The 26,104-nt window shown below is 40.8% G+C and overlaps 1 protein-coding gene across 1 annotated transcript in view; it reads left to right on the top strand.

Moving 5' to 3' along the window:
* The first annotated feature begins 325 nt into the window (after nt 1–325).
* The window catches only part of lmcd1 (LIM and cysteine-rich domains 1), a 79,160-nt gene continuing 53,381 nt past the window's right edge, over nt 326–26,104 (top strand). The window contains exons 1-3 of the mRNA XM_081384395.1: nt 326–545; nt 8,243–8,331; nt 13,924–14,179. Of these exons, the coding sequence (XP_081240521.1) occupies nt 519–545; nt 8,243–8,331; nt 13,924–14,179 (372 nt within the window). The 5' untranslated portion in view covers nt 326–518. The remainder of the gene's footprint in view (nt 546–8,242; nt 8,332–13,923; nt 14,180–26,104) is intronic.

The raw sequence follows: 26,104 nt of genomic DNA on the forward strand, positions 1-26,104 counted from the left end.
GAATGGACATGTGCGCGAGTGACCAGAAGGCAAGTTAATCTATTGCATTTGACATTATAGGAACTCTTGAGTAGCCTACTGAAAAACTGTATGTCATTTTATTAACGTGGATTTATTGCAATTGCCACAATGGATGCTGTGCAACGACACGTTTATAAGGAGAGGTACATCACACGAGCCAGAGTGCTGTTATATATCAGCACATTTCTTCTAATCACATCAGCTCTGTAAACAAAGAGTTGACACAGAGTACCGTTTTAGACTCAGTTCAGTTAGTTTCGTGTAATCTCACATTCACGGGTGATGTAATGTCTCATATTCCTGCATAGAGGAAGCGGCCAGTCAGTCAGACAGACAGAGGCTCTCAGTTCGTCAAACACACACACACACACACACACACACACACACACCTCACCAAACACTGACTGAACTCAGCGCTACTCCACAGAACTGGACTGAACTCAGCTCTACTCCACAGAACTTAAGGCTTAAATAAATAAGACTTATTTTCTAGCACGATGGATATGATCGCGAGGGATCAGAAGGTACGTTATCTGACTCACTCTCAAACAATTCAGCTCAACTCGTCAAGCGCGTTGAGGTTTTAACTGTACAAAATGGTGTTTATTTCATTGATGAATTCACATTTGTTGAATTGCTAACACCACATTTAAAACTTGAGCTTTCTGTTTTGACCTTTATAAAGTGAAAAGAAACGCGTTTGCGCAGTAATTATGTTTGTTTTGGCCTCATACACTGGGTGGGGGCTTTTTGATTTGAGTGTTGATTCCCGTGTACAGTAACAGCCATACGAAAACAATAATGCGCCGGGTGTGAAGTTTCGATAAAATTTGATTTACTCATAGTTTAGCATTAGGAACTACTGTAAACATCCCGTTTTTGGAATTAATTTTCCGCCAAAACGAGACGGCTGGCAACCCTGGAGCTGAGGTCCGAGATCAACTGGGAATGATTAATCATATTCATAATCATAACACATGCTTTTGTAGATTTTTATTTGCCGCTGAACAATTGTTTAGTTCTTGAGTTAATTGGCATCTGTAGTCCAGGACACTCACAAACTCTTTGAAAATGTATTGAATACTAGCCAGTGTTGGCTGGGATACATGAATGTGAATACATGAATGCATTAGGTACATGAATGACTGGGATATACTGTATCATCCTTTTTAATACCAGAGCTAAAGTAGGAGTGCAGCAAAAGTGTGAATGTCATGACCCTCTTAGAGACCTGGGAGAAGGAGGTGTTCAAATTTTCTTTCCTTAACAGGAGGAATGTCAGAAGAACAACTAATGTTGAAATGTATTTTATTTCCCTCCATCAAATCAATTGCACAGATAATGCCAATTTATATATTTATTTATTACAAAGTTTGCATGCCTGTAACTCAAGAAGTATTAAAGATATCTCAATATCCTTTTACATTCTGGTTCTTAACAAACTTTTTTTTTTTGGGCATCTTAATTTGTAAGCCCCTATATGGTCTAATCCTAGAGATATGGGGATCTAATGTTGCTTCATGAGTAAATTGCTGAAATATGCATACAGAAAACCACTTTTCATGCAGCTAATATTTACTTTTTAAAGTAACGTTTTTAAAGAGGAATGTCTGAAGAAAAGAAGAAATATGTTGAAACTAGAAATGAACCTTTATTGACTAATGTAAATGTCTTGATTTTTGATTAAGATATTTTGTCTATAGATTTTTATTAATTATAAAGAAAACATGCCAATTTAGCTGGTACAATAACTTTATTTCTGTTTTAGATTTCACAAAGGTAGATATATAAAGCTCCGGAAAGTTAATGCTAATAACGATAATGAAATAAGATATCCCAGAATTCCATTTACCCAAGGTTTAGAATGACCAAGGATTAACTTATGTAGCTTATAAATTATGTAGTTATGTAAACACTTTGGTGCTTTTTAGTCATTTTTGACCAAAACATTTTATGTTTTTTTTTTTTTTTCGAAATAAATTTGGTAAAGATTTTGTCACTTGCTATTGAACACGCACAAAATCATGGACATTGAGCTGAAAAAAAATGGACGCTAATTGGAAATTAATGGAAAACGAATTTCACGATTTTCCCACAGTTTGAGTAAAATATGTTTTGTAAACTATATATTTCATATAAAAAATTTTACTTCAACTTCACCTTTTTTTTTTCACTTCAGCAATAATCTGCCAAGTGCTGTCTTCAGAAAGAGACCAAACTTCACTCTGTGCCACAAAGCATTCAAGATATATCACAGTTTTAGTTTGAACTGTAATTTTCAGGTCTATGCTCAAAAAGTTAATAAATGGATCATAACTATTCCATAAATATAATTTAGAGCCATAAAATCCCTTAAAAACACCAAATATTAAACTAAAAACATTGAACTAAAATATAGTACATTCATTTTATTGAAATATTTTTTTTTTACCTTTATTTGACACTTTATCCTTGAAACCGATTCAAATATAGGATGTTTTGAATGCAGCAAGTTAATGCGCTTGACCATTTCAGTGTATTTTTGGCACTTGGGTATGGTTCAGTGTAGTTGTTTTGCAAAGTGACCTACATTTGGGGTTTGGCCACTGAAAATGTGTACAATTTAACAATTCATGCATGGAGCCACGTTGAGATCTCCATATAGGGCTTTAAAAATGAAGATTATAAAAGAAATCTAAAAGGATATTAAGATATATGTAATACCTCTTAAGTTACAGGCATGCAAACTCTGGGGGAAAAACAACATTTTCCCATTTTTTTGAACTGTCTCCATTGGCCAGAATATGAACAAAATCAGAAATGTTATTCTGCTTTATTCAATGCTCTATTTCCACCAGTCTCTAAATCCAGAGTCAAGGCCGACTTTCTGCTTGACCTGCACTTCACAACAACACAACCACTTCCAGCAGGTGTCCTACAACAACACCTGACATGTTTATGTTTGATGTGCCATGAGTTAATGACACAAGCAAAAAAGCTAGTGTACTTTCTACTATTAATGACTGTAGTTGAACTATTTTGAAATAGTTTACCAAGCTACAAACTACTAGCTAGCATTGAATCAACTAGTAGGCCTAACTAGTTGATTCAGTGATCTGTAGCTTCACCAGAACTTGAACTTTATCAACTTGGTCATTCAAGGCCAAGTTCAAGTTCTGGTGAAGCTAAAGATCATTGAATCATGACTAGTTTGAATCATTGAATCATAGTATAATGCAGCCTCGGTTGATTCGGATGACCATACATCCTCTTTTTCCCATACTTTTCCTTATATTTGGACATTAAAAACCATTCGACTGGGATTTCTAAAGGACTTTGGGCTTTCACCCCAGCAGTGTATTTCGGACACGTGGGGCACGGTTCACATGAAACATTACTGTTGTGAAAGCTTCATGCAGAGCTGGCCAACCCGAGACTGGAGGAGGTGTCCTGAGTTCAATTGCACTCGAACTGTGGAGCGATTCATGTGAATGTGAAAGCAACACGGACACTCGTTCAGGAAACAAAAGCAAACTTGCATACACGTTTTGGCCGATGACGTTGTATTTAGTGATAGAGATGATAGATGATTTATCTTGGATACAAGCGAGAGTGAGCCTGCAGTTTTTATTATTTAAATGAGGAATATTGTGACGTGTTTGTTCCCGGAAGAAACTCAAGACTGGCACTGATATAGAGAAGAACTCCCGCTGGAGGGACTCTGGAACTAATTAATGTTAACCTTGATAAATAGTATATTTATACCTAGATTAATGATAGCTAATGCATTAACTAAAGGTCGCAAATTTTTCCATTAAAAGTAAACGTGTAAACGTACTCGCCAATGTCCTCGATATGGTCACAAGGTCAAAAGGTTTTAAAGGGCTTTAACGCCATGGTTGCATGCTTTGTTGTGGTCTGTTTATCTCTGTGTGCTGTTATTTTGGTCATATTAAGCTCTGTGATGAAAGATAAGCCCTCTGTATCGAGTGAGAATTGTGGAGGACAGCTTGTTATTATGGATTGTGTTTCAAGCTATTGTTGAGTGATTTAAAGTGAATGGATGTGGTGTTTGTCATCACCTGATCAGAGTTTCTGCTGATTTCTCATCGATAGACAAACACAGCTCACCCTTTTATTCATGCCATCACTATAAAAATGCCATTTTACTGTATTACAGTAAAAAAAAAAAGTGTAATAGTGTTTTATTTAAATCAGCACAAAGCATTTTTTATATATATTTTAAGTAGTAAGAATTTGCTCTTGACATGTCCTGACCCAAAAGTGTACCCAAATTATTCATTTTCATCATCAGACATGTATATGTTTTGTATATTGTCTTTTTTCGCTAATTATTTGATTCTTTCATTTTTAAAAAAAAATGTTTTTTGTTATTTGGATAGCTAGTTTGCTGAATACATGAATCGGTAATGTTGTATCAGTAGTCTTTATTTCATGTTGTGTGAGAAATGTGATATGATTGACAAAATTGTTTCATATGTTTGACAAGCATTAGCCTCACCGAATACAGTGGATAAAATAGTCTACGCACCCCTGTTAAAACAGCTGGCTTGTGTCATGTAAAGAATTAAACAAGTATAAATCAGAACTTTTGCACATTTAATGTAAAAACATTCTATGCAATGCAACTGAAAACCAAAGTGACACATTTAATAGAAAAACTTGAAATAACTATAACTGCATAAATGTGAACTACTGTACTTAGCTAAGTATTTAATGTATAGCACTCAGTCTGTGTGGACAGGAGTGTTTCTCGACTCTTCTTTGCTCAAAGCCTCCAGATGTGTATGATAGCGAGAGCATCTCCTCTTCAGGCCCTCACACACTCTCTACAGGATCAGTTCTGGCCTCAGGTGGAGCTGGTCAACATTCATCTTTAGCTGATTGAGATGTTCTGGATCGTTGTGAAGCTGAAAGGTGAAGGTTCTGGTTCTTGAAGCACTAAAGCCCGAGTCCCGGCTGAAGAAAAGCAGCCTGAAGTGTGATGATGCTCCTCCACAGATCTGCTGTTCTTCTACTTATGAGCCAAACGCACCTTTCACAGATTTGGGCAAAATATCTCATCAGACCGCAACACAGTTTTACACATGGTTTTGAAAGACTGGATATATGTTTCTGCTAAGTTTACCCAGGTTTTTTTTAGTCAGAAAGGTTTGCGTCTTCCCACAGGCCCCATAGCCCAGACAGATGGAGGATATGGGTCCTGATATTTGATATCTGTCCTGTACGAAGCAATCAGCCGACCATGTTTCCTGTTGACAGCGTCCCTGACCAGTTTTCTCTTTGGTACATCAAATGCCTTTCGAATTTTTAGTAGCCTTCACCTTTGAGTGACACCTTTCAACAGTGACGTTGATGCTTTGCAAGCTCTTTGTTGTCTATGGCTCTTGTAGTAGCAGCAACAAGATGTCAGACATATCTCACAAGAATTCAGCTGAAGACTGGTGTGCACTGTTTTAGATGAGCTTGACGATTAGTTCATTCTGAACACAACCACAAACCTATTATTAAACGGTGCACACTTATGCATTTAGATTGGTTTAAGTTTTTATTTTTATATGTGGTTTTAATGTCTACATTAAAAGTGCAAAATTTCTAATATGATTTTTCTTTGTTTAGTTTTATTTTGTTATATCATGTTTTATGTCCACTGGACATTGTTATGTTTTTCTTTTACTATTTCAATACACATGCTGCAAGAGTGAGAGTAACTAGATTTGCTTAGTTTATTTGGGCAGTTCTAACCAGCCAAACAGGATCATTTGTTTGGCCGACCAATGGAAAATGGGGGAAGCTTTGAGTAATCCTGCTTAAAAACATTGTTCTGTCTAGGGCTACAACTAACGATTATTTTGAGAATTGATTAGTTGGCTGATTATATATTTGGTTAAATTGGTTAACTGCATTTAAAAAAAGTTTTTTTTAAGGTTTTTCTTTTTTTCTTTTATTGACAAAACACACTATTCCATATCCTGCCCAATGCTGTCCTTCAAATAAACATGGCAACTGAATGCTATGAAAACATCAGATTTGGACAAAAATTGTTTTAAGCAGAAGTTTTTTTTGATTGTTTTAAGTATCAGGAAATCCTGGGAGAAAACATCATGCCGTCAGTGAGGAAGATGAAGCTAGGCCGTCATTGGACCTTCCAACAGGACAACGATCCTAGCATACCTCAAACTCCACCAAGGCTTGGTTGCAGAAGATGTCCTGGAAGAGTCTACAGTGGCATCACAGTCCCCTGACTTGAACCTCATAGAAAATCTCTGGTGGGATTTGAAGAAGGCGGTTGCAGAACGCAAACCGAAGAATGTTACTGAACTGGTCTGGAGGCCATTGCTCATGAGGAATGAGCTGAGATACCTCAGAAACGCTGCCAGAAGCTGGTGTCTGGTTATACATCTCGTTTGCAGCAGCTCATAACAGCAAAATGATGTTCTACTAAGTACAAAAGATGCTTGCCATGAAGGGGTTGAATAATTTTGAGACTGCAGAAATCATTAAAAGCATCTTTTTCAGTTGAATTTGGGGAAACCACTTGAAACATTTGTTGTGTTGAGCTATTTCAATTGACTTTTGTTTGATTTATTCATTGCAAATAGCTAAAAGTCTGTAAATTATGAAATTGCGCAGAGGAAACACATCACACATTAAACAGCACACACATCTGTCAACGCACCTGACAGGCAAGCCATGTTAAACATGACGCTTGAAGCTTAAATTAAAGAATTCTCATGTTTTGGGCAGCGTGGATCACGTACCTTTCCCGCATCAGCTCACTCGGTTTCCGGTTTACTGTAAGTATTGAGACAGACCCTCACACAGGTTTGGCCAGGGGACTGGATTATATCACCTGAAATATATCTACTTTTATGTTGATATAGCCCCTGTTAGTCACCTTGTCTTTTTGCAAGAGTACTTGGACTGTATGCTATAGCATGACACCATCATATTTATATTCGCCCGACAGAATGGCTTGGCAATAGAAATTTCAAGTAGCACAAGAAGGCCGATCAGCTCTCGCCCCTCTACATGATCAAATCACGCTGAGCACTCTGGTCAGTTCTGTGATTTGAATGTTTCCTCACATACATTGCGAGTTTGCCTTTGCAAGAGGATTATATCTACAACTTTAGATAAAAATTATATCAGTTGTTGACGCCCCTGCGAAGCGGTGTTCAACCAGGTCGTTTAGCCAGTCAGAGCCTGTTGTTACAGACGCAGACGCTGCTGCAGTGCTGCCCTTCATAGGTCATATTTATGTGCATTGCTGTTGTACACATTTATTGTGCAATATGCACAGATGGGAATCCGTCATTGTTTTGTTGCCCACACAGGTTTGACCTATGCCGGGTGGGTTATGTATGAGGCACCTATGCATGTTGCTATATACGTGTTATTATAACCTGAAAGTTATTTGCAACGCATGTATTGTCCGTGCAGGAATCAAGCTAGCTGAAATCAAGCTAAGGCTTGCCACCTGCATTATGCAACAGTGACGCTTTCATTATTTCGTTACCAGCTCGCTGTGATGGCGCTGGTGCTCACACTGTGGTCCTCATAGCAACATCTCTGATGATGCAGCATTTAGAGACCGACTCGAAAAGGAACGTCTCCGGTAGCGTAACCTCGGTTCCCTGAGAGGAGGGAACGAGACACTGAGCACGCTGTCTTGTTGCTTCAGTCCAAAGACTCTGAGGCAATGGTGCTCAGTGCCGCTTTATAGTGTAGGGAAGCCCGCCTCTATTTCACGCTTGAAGGGCCATTGGAGGGCGAATCCCCCCCCCCCCCACGAGATTTCATAAGGCTTCAGTATATTCAAGCAAGGAGGGGACAACCCCCATAGCGAAATCTTCGTTGACGCAGTGTCGAAAGGCAGATTCTCAGGGAACCGAGATTACGTTAGGTAACCGGAGACGTTTTCTGTGCACGTCGGGCAGACGCTACTAATCGATAATGACATTTGTTGTCAATTTTCATTATTGATTATTATGGATTAATTGCTGAAGCCCTAGTTCTGGCTAATGGCACAGAAATTACACAATTTTTTAAACAAATTAAATTGAAAAACCTCAAAATTACATTTACATTTTAATTAATCTGCGTTTCATGAGATGTCTCTGCAGTGAGTTAAGTAATTTGCTATTCTGTGAATAACTGCTATTCTGTGAATACTTTGTCCTTTTCCTCTGACCTCTCTCTCTCTCTTCTTTTTTCCCAGATGTTGGTGGGGCCACTGCCAGCAGGAAAGGGTGCAGCATGTCTGACATGTAAAGGGATCTGCTCTGGATTCCAGCCACATTCCTGGAGGTAATTTATTCTCTTGACTAAAGATGAAAAAAGAGAGGAAAGGGCTTCCACGCCTGCCTCAGTTCTCTGGATGTGTATGTGGAAAACTGGATTAATGAGTGTGAGTTGTGAGTGCTTCTGTATGAATTTCCATGGGCTCAATATTTTCAGAATGTCACGACTTTGGTGTTTGCCTAATTAATCTGTCTATATTAATTATATGATGAATATGTAATACTATAAACACTGTCATTTTTTAAATCAAAAAAACAAAATCTACTGTACTGCTATGGGGGGATTTCCCTGGGGCCTGTACCAGTGACTAGCTGAACAAAACCATGGTTGCAAGATTGGTTTTGATTTGACAAAACCAAACACATCCAAGCCGGCTTAAGTGATACTACTACAACTGCCGCTACTACAAAATTGTCCCGGTTAACTCAGGATTTGGCTTTTTCATCAAAGAGCTTCATCACATGACCACTGTCGGCCAATAGGAGTGTGAGAACGCTGAGCGCGTCTGGCTCACGCTGAGCGCTAACTGTTGTTTTGTCCTTTTTTGTTTGAGTTTCTTCTGCTTCGTTATTTTAATAATTTTTTTATACTTTTTGGCCAGTGGAGATTTCATCCTGCTTTCCAACCATTGGGATTCTCCGGTAACCTTGTCACTCTTCATCTCACCTGCCTTTGCTGTGTCTGCTGGGTTATGGTCTGCCAGTTGTCTGCCTCTTTACTGTTGGTGAATGAGTCTCTGCTGACTGTGACAGTGCAGACCCTCTGAACGTCCGACACCTCTGGCTGAGTCAGTCTCCACTCTCTCTGCTGACTGTGATAGTGGTAGTGCAGACCCTCTGAATGTCCGACACCTCTGGCTGAGTCAGTCTCCACTCTCTCTGCTGACTGTGACAGTGGTAGTGCAGACCCTCTGAACGTCTGACACCTCTGGCTGAGTCGGTCTCCACTCTCTCTGCTGACTGTGACAGTGGTAGTGCAGACCCTCTGAACGTCTGACACCTCTGGCTGAGTCGGTCTCCACTCTCTCTGCTGACTGTGACAGTGGTAGTGCAGACCCTCTGAACGTCTCCACTCTCTCTCTCTGCTGACTGTGACAGTGGTAGTGCAGACCCTCTGAATGTCCGACACCTCTGGCTGAGTCGGTCTCCACTCTCTCTGCTGACTGTGACAGTGGTAGTGCAGACCCTCTGAATGTCTGACACCTCTGGCTGAGTCGGTCTCCACTCTCTCTGCTGACTGTGACAGTGGTAGTGCAGACCCTCTGAACGTCCGACACCTCTGGCTGAGTCGGTCTCCACTCTCTCTGCTGACTGTGACAGTGGTAGTGCAGACCCTCTGAACGTCTCCACTCTCTCTCTCTGCTGACTGTGACAGTGACAGTGCAGACCCTCTGAACGTCCGACACCTCTGGCTGAGTCAGTCTCCACTCTCTCTGCTGACTGTGACAGTGGTAGTGCAGACCCTCTGAACGTCCGACACCTCTGGCTGAGTCAGTCTCCACTCTCTCTGCTGACTGTGACAGTGATAGTGCAGACCCTCTGAACGTCTGACACCTCTGGCTGAGTCGGTCTCCACTCTCTCTGCTGACTGTGACAGTGATAGTGCAGACCCTCTGAACGTCTGACACCTCTGGCTGAGTCGGTCTCCACTCTCTCTGCTGACTGTGACAGTGGTAGTGCAGACCCTCTGAACGTCCGACACCTCTGGCTGAGTCGGTCTCCACTCTCTCTGCTGACTGTGACAGTGGTAGTGCAGACCCTCTGAACGTCCGACACCTCTGGCTGAGTCGGTCTCCACTCTCTCTGCTGACTGTGACAGTGGTAGTGCAGACCCTCTGAACGTCTCCACTCTCTCTCTCTGCTGACTGTGACAGTGGTAGTGCAGACCCTCTGAATGTCCGACACCTCTGGCTGAGTCGGTCTCCACTCTCTCTGCTGACTGTGACAGTGGTAGTGCAGACCCTCTGAATGTCTGACACCTCTGGCTGAGTCAGTCTCCACTCTCTCTGCTGACTGTGACAGTGGTAGTGCAGACCCTCTGAACGTCCGACACCTCTGGCTGAGTCAGTCTCCACTCTCTCTGCTGACTGTGACAGTGGTAGTGCAGACCCTCTGAACGTCCGACACCTCTGGCTGAGTCAGTCTCCACTCTCTCTGCTGACTGTGACAGTGGTAGTGCAGACCCTCTGAACGTCCGACACCTCTGGCTGAGTCGGTCTCCACTCTCTCTGCTGACTGTGACAGTGGTAGTGCAGACCCTCTGAACGTCCGACACCTCTGGCTGAGTCGGTCTCCACTCTCTCTGCTGACTGTGACAGTGACAGTGCAGACCCTCTGAACATCCGACACCTCTGGCTGAGTCAGTCTCCACTCTCTCTGCTGACTGTGACAGTGGTAGTGCAGACCCTCTGAACGTCCGACACCTCTGGCTGAGTCAGTCTCCACTCTCTCTGCTGACTGTGACAGTGATAGTGCAGACCCTCTGAACGTCTGACACCTCTGGCTGAGTCGGTCTCCACTCTCTCTGCTGACTGTGACAGTGGTAGTGCAGACCCTCTGAACGTCCGACACCTCTGGCTGAGTCAGTCTCCACTCTCTCTGCTGACTGTGACAGTGATAGTGCAGACCCTCTGAACGTCTGACACCTCTGGCTGAGTCGGTCTCCACTCTCTCTGCTGACTGTGACAGTGATAGTGCAGACCCTCTGAACGTCTGACACCTCTGGCTGAGTCGGTCTCCACTCTCTCTGCTGACTGTGACAGTGGTAGTGCAGACCCTCTGAACGTCCGACACCTCTGGCTGAGTCGGTCTCCACTCTCTCTGCTGACTGTGACAGTGGTAGTGCAGACCCTCTGAACGTCCGACACCTCTGGCTGAGTCGGTCTCCACTCTCTCTGCTGACTGTGACAGTGGTAGTGCAGACCCTCTGAACGTCTCCACTCTCTCTCTCTGCTGACTGTGACAGTGGTAGTGCAGACCCTCTGAACGTCCGACACCTCTGGCTGAGTCGGTCTCCACTCTCTCTGCTGACTGTGACAGTGGTAGTGCAGACCCTCTGAACGTCTGACACCTCTGGCTGAGTCAGTCTCCACTCTCTCTGCTGACTGTGACAGTGGTAGTGCAGACCCTCTGAACGTCCGACACCTCTGGCTGAGTCAGTCTCCACTCTCTCTGCTGACTGTGACAGTGGTAGTGCAGACCCTCTGAACGTCCGACACCTCTGGCTGAGTCAGTCTCCACTCTCTCTGCTGACTGTGACAGTGGTAGTGCAGACCCTCTGAACGTCCGACACCTCTGGCTGAGTCAGTCTCCACTCTCTCTGCTGACTGTGACAGTGGTAGTGCAGACCCTCTGAACGTCTCCACTCTCTCTCTCTGCTGACTGTGACAGTGGTAGTGCAGACCCTCTGAACGTCTCCACTCTCTCTCTCTGCTGACTGTGACAGTGACAGTGCAGACCCTCTGAACGTCTGACACCTCTGGCTGAGTCAGTCTCCACTCTCTCTGCTGACTGTGACAGTGGTAGTGCAGACCCTCTGAACGTCTCCACTCTCTCTCTCTGCTGACTGCGACAGTGGTAGTGCAGACCCTCTGAATGTCTCCACTCTCTCTCTCTGCTGACTGTGACAGTGGTAGTGCAGACCCTCTGAATGTCCGACACCTCTGGCTGAGTCGGTCTCCACTCTCTCTGCTGACTGTGACAGTGGTAGTGCAGACCCTCTGAATGTCCGACACCTCTGGCTGAGTCAGTCTCCACTCTCTCTGCTGACTGTGACGGTAGAGCAGACCCTCTGAAATACAAGTCTGATCTTAATGCCACACGTACAGCATACTACTACTCCATAATTGACACTGCTATAAGTCAACATAATTTTCAACTGTTAACAAACTTATTAACCCTTCAACGCATCTTATTACTGGCTCAATTGACCTTTGCAACTCCTTCCTCCACTTTTTTTGAAAATAAAATCAAACCTATTTATAAAACCTTTTCATCAAACTCATCATTCAGAAGTTTCCTATAACTGGTTCTTACCCAAGCACATCCTCTAGCTTTACTCTCACCAGCCCATCTTCTGTTAGTAATTGCTCAAACTAGCTCATCTACTTGTCAGTTAGATCCAGCACCTACCTCACTTCTTAAAAGCTGCCTGTCTGTTATCTCATCTCCTATTGCTCATTTGATCAACTGTTCTATTTCTTCCGGTCTGTCCCACTATCTTTAAAACGGCTGCTGTCGCTCCTATTTTAAAGAAACCAGGGCTAGATTCTTCTGTTATGAATAATTTCAGACCTATATCTAATCTTCCTTTCATTTTTAAGCTGCTTGAAAAAGTAGTTACCTCGCAGTTACAGGCTCATCTCTATGCTGACAATCTTCTTGATCCCTATCAATCTGCCGTTTGGTCAGGCCACAGCACTGAAACGGCATTGTTAAAATTTACTAATGACCTCCTAATATCTGCTGATTCTGGTTGTCTTACTGTTCTTGTAATGCTTGACATAACAGCAGCTTTTGACACTGTAGGTAGTGCTTTATCTTAGTTTATATCATATCTTACTGATAGACATTTTTTTATTACAGTCCAAATCTTCTGTGTGTTCTCTCTCTCAAGGTGTCCCTCAAGGCTCTGTTCTTGGACCACTTCTGTTCAATATTTATTTGTTACCTCTTGGTCACATTGTCCGTAGTCATGGTCTCAGTTATGTTCCATCTCTGCTTGGCCACGGCTCGCTCCATCTCTGCTGTTCCTCTGGACATACTGAATACCTGTATTGCAGAAATTAAAATATGGTTCTATATCCAAGACGGCGTTCTACCACCTTTGCAATATTACCCGACTGCTACTGTACCTGCTCTGAGCACTAAAGATACTGAAACGAATTCATGCTTTGATAACCTTGTCTCGACTACTGTAACTCACTTCTTGGGCTGCTTGCCTGCTAAACAATCCCTAGACAACAATATGTTCATAATTCTGCTGCCAGAATCATCAATCAAGTCAAGAAATCTGATCACATTACCCCTCTGCTCTATAGTCTTTAGGTTACCTGTTCCTCTCCGCATTCAGTATAAAATTATCTTGTTAACTTTTAAATGTCTTCATGGACTTGCTCCCATTTATTTATCTGAACTTCTGCACTATTATTCACCTCCTCACTCTCTCTTATCCTCTTCTCATCATCTGACTTAAAACTTACTGTACCTCGTTTTTGTCTTTCAATCCTTCAGTGATGTGGCTCTGAAACTCTGGAATTCTCTTCCTCTAACTTTATGTGACACTTCTACTATATCCTCATTTAAATCTCAACTAAAATCTTTTCTTACCGTATTTCCAACCTTCCTCTGTTTAGTGTTCTGCTGTTTTGGTAATGTATATTTGTATATGTACTATTGATGCATACTAATGCTGTGTTTTTTTTATCTTCTTGAACAGCGACCTTGAGCTTGGGAAAGGCGCTTTATAAATAAAACATTATTATTATTGTATTGTATTATTATAATAATATGTATTATTATTGACGAGACACTGCCTCTACTGATAAGCCGTAGCTGGTACAGTGCCTAATAAACAACAATTTAATCTTAATTTTTGCAGAAAAGCTTGCACACAGTGCCACTGTGGTCAGGAGGAGCATGTGTCCAGCTCCGACAGCGAAGACGACCTCAAGGTGGGGAGATTGCTGGCAGAGTCCCGCTATGCCCATCTCACAGCTAAGGTTAAGGGAGGAGACGGCATGAGGGTCTATAAACGCAACCGCATGATTGTCACCAACCCAGTGGTCTCCCGTAAAGACCCAACATTCAACACAGTCACCTATGACTGGGTCCCACCAGGCCTCACCCAGAAACTGGTAAGAGAACCATAAAAGCTCAAACAAATCAATGCATCCTTTATATTTAGTAGTTTATCATGGTTGCGGTCAGGCGGTGTTACTAGCTGTAATGTGAAATGAACGTAGTTCATTGTTCTGGTGACATGCTCCTGGTGAATACAGACGAGCTGCTGATGGTACCAGTAATGAGCAAGACAACCAGGGTTTAGTTGGTAAATATTCCTGGTGGTGCTATTTCTCCAGCTTCTAAAATGTCTAAGTCCTGAACCACAAGGTGAAAAACAAAAATCACAAGGTATGCTTTAGTTTTGTGTCTTGTGAGGATAAAATGTGGCTCCTGGAATTACCATGAAATCAGAATCTTTAACTTTTTCAGAGAACAGCACAACAGTATATACCACAGTTAACTCAACTCCCCCTATCTGATTTACTGAAGACACGCATTGAAAAATTAGTGCTGAAAAGGCATGGACACATTATATATATATGTTTTGTTGTTATTGCATATGCGTTTGTTGGCGTTTCCCCTTCAGACGGAAAATTTATGGGAGGAGCGTTTTTAATATACCACTCAATGTGATTTACTAAGGTTTGTGCTAGTCAATTTACGGGTATTTGCACCATTATTTAAAATCAGAAAAAAGCAGTCTTAGCCCATTTTGTGCTTGTCATGCTGTGATGGTTGCTGTAGGAGGACGCACCGAAGACGAGTGTAGAAGGGAGAGATGTTTCTCCACTCATTCTCATTTATTAGGAATGCCTCTGCTTATCTGCGACCCTATGCTAATTTGCACTGCTCTTGCTTTGGCCAAAATGGACATTAGCTGGCATTCCTGAGGCCTCCCTTGGTGTTTTTATCTGGAAAAAAAAATCTTCTGGAAAAAATTGATTGCTGGCAATTATGTGGTGCCGACCTTGATCACAAAGTACCACTATCAGTAAGCATGACATCTGATCTTAATTAAATAATGTATATTTGAGTGAGTTTGTCAACTGACCAGTCTGAAGGATTTGAGAGATACTGATAACTTGTAGAGCCTCTTGCTGTATTATCAACACAGGGAATTTGATTAACAAAAAATAAATGAACTAACAAAACTACTAAAAGAATACTATATGAATGTAAAGTAAAGAGCATATTTTAAATTTAAGTTTCCTGAATTCATTTGAATGTTACTATATAGTGTTACATTATCTTAAGAAATATAAACCGCTGATTCTCAAAGACTAGTAAACCTTATAACCTATCTTCCTCTGAGTTGGTTCAATGTGGTCCAGCACAACCAATCATTTGGTTTTTCAGTCCGTATAAGTAGTGGTCGACCAACAGTATTTTTCACAAATAATGAAGTTCTTCAAAACATGAATAAAAAATAATTAAACACTATAACCAACAGTGCTAAAACATGCCACTTTTATAAAATATCCTTTCCTAATTATTTTACTGTGGTAGACAGGGGTGAAAAGAGTAAAAAAAAAAAAGTGAAAGTAATAACGTACCATTACTTTCCAAAAAATGTAGTGTGAGTAGAGTAAAAACTACTTGAGTAATAGTCAAAGATTAGCTTATTTGAAAGTACTCATGAGTAGTGAGCTGCAGATTATTCCCCCTATAATAAACACTGTACACTACAATTCAAAACATTTGAAAACTGTATAAAAATGTTATACTGTAACTCACATTATATTTTGTTGTTTGTCAAAGAATATCTATCATCCAACAGTTTTAATTTTGACTGCCAACTTTTTAAAATACATCAAAGCAACACAGATAGTCTATTACAGAGATGAAAATATGAAATTGCAGCACACTCATCACCATTTAAATCATAATGTATGAACAAAAATAGATTTAAAATCAGTTGTAAGGCCTTAAACACTGAGCGATCAATTGTTGCACATAAAATATCAATGTTCTGAACAGTACAGAGAGTATAAAAACCTTTAGAAACTCACACAACATTACACACCAGAGATGGGTTAAAAAGAGATTAAAAAGAGCCAATCTCTCTCTTTAGTGTTTAGTGATCACCAATATTATCAAACCGTTTACCTCACCTAGTGCACTGAAATAGGTTAAGATCGCTATCTTATCGCTAGCTAACATGAACTACATTGTAATCCAATTCCATTGAATATGTTACAATTTAAATGTAAATGCACATAGGTAAAGGGGGGGCATCATCCCCTACCTTTTACACAGCTACATTTACTCAAGTTGCTATGCTGATAATATAATTTGTAAGGAAAATGTGCATTAAATATGGAAGTATTTCTGGGGAAACTTCAAAAGAAAAGAAAAATACACAAAAGCACATCTCTTTGCAGGGCCGCGGCGCTCTCGGCAAAGAAACTGCTATATTGGAAGCATTCACAACTTACTGGAACAAAACATTTTGCTGACTGAAAAATATTTTTGTGCAAGTGCAGATTGTATGAAATGAATCAAACAAAAAACAGTGTTTATTAACAAGCTGTAGTTTTATCACCACGCATGGGTCATCAGTAAGGTGCATACTGAATTTGGTCCTCCAATTAAAGTACATTTAGTCATGATAAGCTATTTTTCTTTTTTTATTAAGACTTTTAGAAGGTGACAGTGCAGTGCAGTGCAGATCGCACCTCTCTCTATATGTTCGTCTAAGCAGACATCCGAAGTCTTTATTTACCCGACTATCTGTGTTTCTCTCCATCTCGGATCGCGTGCATAGAAAGTCGACAGTCATGCTACATGATTTTACTGATTTTGATGTTACGTAGAAAGGGCGACAGCGCACCGCTCCAAAGTAAAGCAACGGAATGCATCATCATGTTTTCTCAATCGCTTTCTGTAAGACAGAATCCGAAACTTAAACTAAAACACAGCCCTAGTCATTAAAACATTTTGAGAGCCCCTGGTGGTTCGGGGGCCCTACGCAACTTGCGTGCTTTGTGTATAGGGAGGACAGGCACTGATTGTACTCAATAGCCGCAACCTCGCACCAAATTTTAGGCCCTGTAGATATAGCCTATAGATCTGGTAAGCAGAACCTGCCGGTTTAGATCCAAACCTAAACCTGTGGTTAAGGTTTTTTGTATGTGCAATAGATTTGACAGGAGTCAGGAGACCGATTACTTTCTCCCTATCCAATTTATTATTCATTAACACGTTTATGCATATAAACAAAATTGTACATAAAATGTGCTCTAGTAAAAGTAAAAATACACAATTTTAAACTATTTAAAAAGTACTCTTTCTGATTTAAAAAAAAAGAACTACTTAGATTAACAGGAGTGTTTGTAATCCATTACTGCACACCCCTGGTGGTAAAGTGTATTGATTTTAAATAAGTGAAAGACTTTGATGAAGTATCATGAAACTAATGCGATCAAGACCTGGAACTACTTTGCAGGAGTGCAGTTAAACAACAATCCTCCACTATCTCGAAAGTTATTTATTCTAAGCATAGCATTTCTTGTCAAATGTCAGTCTGATGTTTAACAGGAATTTGGCTGGTGTTTGGTGAAACATCCCATGTTAAAAATAACCCTCTCCATGAGCTAAAGGTATGGAACAGCCTTGCTTTATCATCTCACTGGGCACATACCTCACATTTGACTTAATGGAAAGGGCTGCATATAAATTTGTCCCACTGATCTCACATGCATTTAAGGGGATCATTTCAATCGCAAGGTACTGTAGGAGGGGTGGAATGAAGGATGCCAGACTAGGTCGGGATTTGTACGTTTATTTTGATAGCAGAATGCGCTGGCATTTTGCACCACCTCCAGGCAGCCCTCGCTAAATCATAGTACATGCAATGATAAAATCAATCTGGGCAATGAACAAATTTACATCAGTTGCACGCGTGCGATACAGCTTTTGCATGTGTGCCGTTTGTTTGTGTGTGAGGTTAATCTAGGACTGCATGATCAACTGAAATTAAACTGAGACAATTTTAAATTTGCAATTTCAAGATAATTTGCAAACTATTAGTTTATAGTTAATTCATAGTTAATGTATTGTAGTCTCTATAGTTTTAATATATTAATAGGCTATATACAAATAGTGAGTTATTCAATCATTGTGCTTTAACAACTAATTAACTGTTAATAGTTCTCGCTTTAGATTAGGCAAGCCCGTAGACGGGGGGGGGGGGGGGGGTTTCGGGTAGTTAGATTATGGTTAGAATATACCCCCCCCCTCCCCCTCACTGCCAAGGTCAAGGTCCAGAATTTAAGTCGGTTTTTTTCTTTTCTTTTTTTATGTGATTATTGTCATCATTGTTTTAATCAATGCTTGTGACAAATATTCTGGGTTGCTGTTTCAAATTAATATGATTATTGTAGCTGGACGTGTGTGTGCCGCGTGTGCAGTTCAGAGAGAGTTCTCGCCATACACTTTTCAAAGCAACGGTGAAGCATAGCCTCTGAATGATTGGGGGTGAGGGGTTATATATATATATATTTTTTTTTTATTAAAAGGATTTCTATATTTTATCCACTCAATAGTCTACAATATAATAGCCATATAAATGTAGCGTAACTATAATAATAAAACATAGTGGGATATTCAATGATATTGGCTGTGCGATATCAACTTTTGTGATTGGCCAATACCGGCAGACTGGAGCCAATTGAAATGCTTCGTCTTATTCCTCTGAGAACTTCAAAGCAGACCGCTTGAGGTAAATTATCTGGAATGATTAGTATATTAATTGATTTACGATGCCTAGTATGTGAGAGTGTTATGTCTGTAGCGTCTGTAGCGAGTGTTTTTTTATGTGTGTCATGTTATCCTTTATTTATTAACTGTTATGAGTTTATTTTGCACCGATTCACTGATAGTGTGAGGATGTAATAAGCTATACCAAGACAAATTAGTGCATAAAAGGTCACCAAAATGAAGTATTTGAACCTCATAATTAAATGCAAAAGGAGGAGAAAACTGCAAAAAGGTCCACTTTTTGAAAAAAAGAACCCCCCTTTCAACCCCCCGGCTGGCTACGGACCTGTTAGGTCATATAAAATGTGAAAATGTCATTGATTAAGTGGCTTAAAACAACCTTTATTAGACTAGAATTGCATAAGTGTGCACTTTTCTAACAGAAAACCCATAACGCGCTCTGGTCGCTCATTTGCACAACAACAGTGCCTGGTGGCTTGAGAACGTAAACCTTGAAATGGGTTCCAAGGTGCAAGCATTGAATTTTTTTTCAAAATGTTATCATCTCTGCGTAAACTTAAATCTGTGAAAACGCTGACGGCGTGCACATGCAAATTGCGTGTTCAGTGTATAGGTATGCACGTTTGAAAATATACTGATGCGCAGGTGCGTAGTCTTTCTTTACAAATTGACCTCACCAAATTACTTGTCTGTACAGAGGTAAAGGGAAGGAATGGGGCCTTCACAGGGGAGAGACTAGTTGACACTTCAGGACTGCGTTGTCATCATGTTCAGGTGCAGGTCTTTCATCAGATCTGGATACGGCCTGGATCCGGCAGACTGCGGTAAACCTTGGGATAAACAGAGACTAATATTAGCGTAGACACTATTCTTCTTATGATGTAATGAGTACATCAGGATTTATGGGAAGTGTTCCTGGTTCCGGCTGACCTAATCTATGCAGCCTAACATTGAATTATAGAAGTTTATAATGTGTTATGTGTATGCTAGGTCAAAGAGATGTGTTTTTAGTCTAGATTTGAACTGACAGAGTGTTTCTGCTTCACGGACAATGGTAGGAAGACTGTTCCAAAGTTTTGGTGCTAAATAGGAAAAGGATCTACCGCCAGCAGTCGATTTTGATATTCTAGGTATTATTAACTGGACAGAATTTTAAGATCGCAATAGTGAAGGACTATAAATGCGTTAAGAGCTCGCTCAAGGACTGCGGAGCTAAACCATTTAGTGCTTTGTAAGTAATCAGCAATATTTAAAAAATTATATGATGTTTAATAGGGAGCCAATGCAGTGTTGACAGAACTGGGCTAATATGGTCATACTTCCTGGTTCTGGTGAGAACTGCTGCATTTTGGACCAGCTGTAGTTTGTTTATTATGCGAGCAGGGCAACCACCCAGTAGAGCATTACTGTAATCTAGCCTGAATTGTGCTATGAACTAACTGTTCTGCATCTGCCATTGAAAGCATATGTCGTAATTTAGAAAATATATTTTAAGATGGAAGAAAGCGATTTTACAGATACTAGAAACGTGGCTTTCAAATGAAAGATTGGTATCAAAGAGCACACCCAGGTTCCTAACCGATGACGAGGACTTGACAGAGCAGCCATGAAGTGTTAGACAGTATTCTAGGTTATTACGTGAGGACGTTTTTTTGTCCAATAATTAGAATCTTTGTTTTTTCTGAATTTAGTAGTAGGAAATTACTAGTCATCCAGCTGCAAATTATATCAGCTATGCATTCCGTTAATTTTGTGAATTGGTAAGTTTCATCAGGGCGTGAAGAAATATAGAGCTTCGTATCATCAGCATAACAGTGAAAACTAATGCCATGTTTCCTAATGATATCTCCTAATGGTAGCATGTACAGAGTGAACAGCAACAGTCCTAGTACTGAGCCTTGTGGTACGCCATACTGAACTTGTGATCGATGAGACATCTCTTCATTTACTACTACAGTCTGTTAATGTTTGGATAAGTAAGATCGAGTAACACAAATAGAGATACAACCACGATCGGATGATAAGAGCAAATCATTTGTGACTCTAATGAGAGCAGTCTCAGTACTATGGGACGGTCTAAATCCTGACTAGAAATCCTTGCAGAAATAATTTCTTTCTAAAAAAAAGGAACAGAGAATACTGTGAGAATACTGCCTTTTCTAGTATCTTTGACAGAAAAGGTAGATTCGAGATCGGCCTGTAATTGACTAATTCTGTAGGATCAAGTTGCAGTTTAACAAGCGGTTTAATCATAGCCATCTTAAAAGTTTTTGGTACGTAAAGATGAATTAATGATATTAAGAAGAGTTCAGGGAACAGACACAGCCTCTATGATATCATGTAGGTGAAAGAGTCTCTATGTGATGGGATTTATCTGACTTCTGTGATGTGAGACCGCTAACAGACGGTCGGTTTAGCCAGTATGTCTGTTTCCTGACCTGAGCCCTAGTTTGTCATGTTTGAGCTCTAAGACAGACTATATGGCATATTACTAGAGAGAAGAGCAGCACCATCCCAGGAGGGATAAATGTCATCTCTTTTCAACAGGTCAGGTTTGCCCCAAAAACTTTTCCAATAGTCTATGAACCCTATATTATTTTGCGGACACCACTTAGACAGCCAGCCATTGAGTGAGGATAGTCTATTAAAGGTCCTGTTCTATGCCCCTTTTCACAAGATGTAAAATAAGTCTCTGATGTCCCCAGAGTGTGTATGTGAAGTTTGAGCTCAAAATACCCAACAGATCATTTTTTACAGCATGTTTAAATTGATATTTTTTGGGGCTCAGAAAAACGAGCCGTTTCAGTGTGTCCCCTTTAAATGCAAATGAGGTGCTGCTGGACGACACAGAGGGCGGAGCTTCATGTGCTCGCGCTCAGTCTGTCAGGAAAAATTCATCTCACGGAATGATGATAATATCAGAAACTCTCAGTAACAGCGTTCATTTCGAGTCGGACAATAATGCCTACAGAGTCAGAGTGCTGTATAGAGATGAAACAGGTATAGTTTAGTAGTTTAATTACGGTTATAACGTATTTGTCATCTGCTTGTAGGCTATGTATCCATTATTTATTAATAGCCTACAAGTCTGCTGTCTGAATGATGATCAAACATATACTGATGAGTTTAATAAAGTTTATTGTACATCACACAAAAGATGAAGCGTCAGTTTTACTTCAGAAAATCACCGTAAGAGCTGAGTAAACACAGTAGGCTAAGTTATAAGAAGTGCGCAAGTAGCCAGTAGAGTTGAGGGAGCATTCCTGTGGGCGGAGGTTAGTCAAAAAACGGTTCTGGTGATGTCACTAATGCAGGATGTAGAGGGGTGTAGTCCAATCGAGCCGTTTTTTGTAGTCAACTTCTGTTAAATAAAATATCTCGCTTGGCATTGAACTTTGAGCTTTATAATTTTACAGATATTTATGCTCTAACAGCAACATTACACACTAACTAAAGTTTGAAACATGGAATCGCATGCAACGGGACCTTTAAGTATCCCATCACTCCTGCGAACAGGAAGGGGGCCAGAGCAAATTACAGTGTCTGATAGTGTATTACAGTGTATGTATATATGTACAGGTGCTGGTCATAAAATTAGAATATCATCAAAAATTTGATTTATTTCAAGAATTCAACTTAACAGGTGAAACTAATATATAGACTCATTACATGCAAAGTGAGATATTTCAAGCTTTTATTTGTTATAATTTTGATGATTATGGCTTACAGATTATGAAACCCACGAAATCAAAATCCCAGAAAATTAGAATATTACATGAAATCACACAGTAATCGCACAGTGATACCATGGTCATTGAACCAGGTTTTGGTTCTTTTGGCAGTGTGGGCAAGTGCAAATCCTGCTGGAAAATGAGGTCAGCATCTCCATAAAGCTTGTCTGCTGAAGGAAGCATGAAGTGCTCTGAAAATGTCCTGGTAGACGGCTGCGTTGAGTGGACAGCACAGTGGACCAACACCAGCCGATGACATGGCTCCCCAAACCAACACAGACTGTGGAAACTTCACACTGGACTTCAAGCATCTTGGATTGTGTGCCTCTCCATTCTCCATTCATCCTCCAGACTCTGAGACCTTGGTTTCCAAATGAGATGCAAAATTTGCTCTCATCAGAAAAGAGGACTTAGGTCCACTGTGCTTTATTAAATCCAGAGTCAACGCAGCCGTCTACCAGGACATTTTCAGAGCACTTCATGCTTCCTTCATTTTCCAGCAGGATTTGCACCTGCCCACACTGCCAAAAGAACCAAAACCTGGTTCAATGAACATGGTATTACTGTGTAATTACTGTGTGATTTCATGTAATATTCAAATTTTCTGGGATTTTGATTTTGTGGGTTTCATAAGCTGTAAGCCATAATCATCAAAATTATAACAAATAAAGGCTTGAAATATCTCACTTTGCATGTAATGAGTCTATGTCTGTATTAGTTTCTGGACATGGACAGTATACCGTACATACATTTTCAATGGAGGGACAGAAAGCTCTTGGACTAAATCTAAAATATCTTAAACTGTGTTCCGAAGATTAACGGAGGTTTTACGGGCTTGGAACGACATGAGGGTGAGTCATTAATGACATAAATTTCATTTTTGGGTGAACTAACCCTTTAAGACAGTATAAACAGATTAATGACGAGTTGTGTGAGTTAATAGATGAAGATGATAAGAAAGCGGTTCAAGATGCTTATGAGAACAAATATTCGGAATTTAAGTGGTTTATAGAAGACACAAACTAATGGATTGCAGATGTCTTAAAAGATGAGGAAGATGATATTAGGCCACATGATAGTGTGTCCAAAGCTAACTCCGTGGTAAGCGCTATTGGCAAGAGCTTCAGCAATGAAAAAGAGAGAAGCAATAGAACAGGAAGAAATTCGCTTGAGAATTAGAAAAGAGCAATTGGAGCTTGAAACTGAACTTGCTGCTTCAGATGCCAAATTAAAGGTGTATGAAGAATTTGAAGATGCTCATGAGTTTAGCTATGATTAATTAGAGCCACCTTCAGGACCCAGATTTGAACCCCTGATGCGTAGACAAGAAAAACACAATGTGTATCGTGTATGAATATGTGTATCGTGGAGCTGGTAAGCCATCCCTTACATTCAATCCAAAGCCAGCCACTCAAGTTGGTGCTTCAGATAGAAGAAAGTCATCATCAAGGTTTGATGCTGTCAGCAGCACGCCGCATCTTAATCATTATGATCGCACTGATTCTTCTACAGATAGCCTGCACGAAGTGCTACAGCGTCAAAAAGTCACCGAGATGCTCGTTAAACAACAGAGTTGGTCTCAACTGCCTCAAAGAGATATACCCACGTTTACAGGAGATCCTCTGACTTACAGATCTTTCGTAAGGGCATTCGAGCATGCTATGGACAGTAAAACAGACATCAAGTCATCAAGACTGGCTGTACTACCTCAATCAGTTCGCAAGTGGAGAGCCACTTGATCTCATTCGGAGCTGTGAGCACATGAGACCAGACTTCCATTCAAACTGAAAGAAAGATGGAGAAGTTATGCTTATGACATTCAAGAAAGAATAAGAAAAAGAGCCAGTTTCCTGATTTAGTGGAATTTGTGTACCACCAAGCGAAGGCTGCCAATGACCCACTGTTTTGAGATATCCTGAGCTCCACGTCAAGTAATCAGAACAACTCAAAGAAGCAACCAAGCATCAGAAAAAGTGAGTCTAAAAGAATGTGTCTGCTATCAAAAATAATGTCAGTAAAAGCCAACCTGAGAAGAAACCTTTTGCAGTCAAGTCAGCAAGTGTCTTTCAAAGTCCCTGTCTTTACTGTCAGAAGAACCATGCACTGAATTTGTGCAACAAGATTGGAGAACACCTCTGAAAGAAAGAATTCAGTTCTTGAAAACGAATGGCCTTTGTTTTGGGTGTCTGACAGCAGGTCATATGTCCAAGGACTGTAAAAAAAGGGCCTCTTGTCCAGATTGTTCACTCAAGCACCCAGCTATCTTGCACGTTGTTAAGGAAGATGCTTCATCAAAGAACAGCAGTGCAGATGACAGCTCACAAAACACAAGAGAAGTCACAAGTGCTTTCGTGTCTGCAGGGTGCAGAAGAGGTGAAACGCATTGAGAAGAACAGCAGAAGATGCAGAATCAAAGAGTACCCCAGAAGCCACACAGACAGTCCTCAAAAACTTCTATGTGGACGACTGTTTGAAGTCGGTAGCCACAGAAGACAAAGCCATTGCTCTTGTGAGGGAGCTGATGACATTGTGTGCCAGTGATGGTTTCCATTTGACCAAGTGGGTCAGCAACAGCAGAGCCCTGCTGAGCTCCATTCCTGACCATGAACGAGCGGCTGAAGTCAAAGATCTCGATTTGGAGCATGATGAGTTACCAGTGGAACGGGCATTAGGTGTGCAGTGGTGCACAAGTTCTGACAGCTTCAGGTTCAAAATACACCTGCCAGACAAGCCATGCACAAGACGGGGCATTTTATCTGTAGTCAGTTCGGTGTATGACCCAATGGGTTTTTTGGCACCACTCCTACTACCTGTCAAGCTCATTTTAAGAGATCTCTGTCAAGAGAAGAAAGGTTGGGATTAAGAGATCCAGGAAAAGTCATGCCAGACATGGATGAAGTGGCTGACAGACTTAGACAAGCTTTCAGAACTCAGTTTGAACAGAGGTTTCAAACCACCTGCATTTGGGCCTACAAATTCTGCTCAAATTTACAATTTCTCAGACGCCAGTCAAGATGGATATGGTGTTGTGTTGGATCTCTTGCTGAAAAATGACCGGGATGAGAAACATGTATCGTTCTTGATGGGAAAGTCCGGAGTCACTCCACTCAAACAGATCACGATCCCGAGAATGGAGTTGACAGCAGCGACGGTTGCAGTCAAGATCGATCGGATGTTGAAAGAAGAACTTGAAGTTGTTCTAAAGAAGAACCTGATGGAGTCGGTCTTCTGGACGGATAGTACAACAGTACTAAAGTACATTAAAAACGATGCCCTTCGTTTCAAGACATTTGTGGCAAACCGTGTCTCTTTCATTAGAGAAGCGACTACATCTTCTCAGTGGAAGTATGTCAGCACCTCACAAAACCCAGCAGATCAGGCTTCAAGAGGTTTGATCCAGAGCTTCATGGAAAGTAAGAGCTGGTTTCAGGGGCCTAGTTTCCTGAGAAAAGAAGTTGAATGGCCGGAACAACCTGAACAGTGTACTTACCTGACTGAAGATGATGTTGAGGTGAAGACATCCGCTGCAGTGTCATGTACAAACTC

This window comes from Scardinius erythrophthalmus (assembly GCF_964197995.2).
Source record: "Scardinius erythrophthalmus genome assembly, chromosome: 14".
NCBI classification, from domain to species: Eukaryota; Metazoa; Chordata; class Actinopteri; order Cypriniformes; family Leuciscidae; genus Scardinius; species Scardinius erythrophthalmus.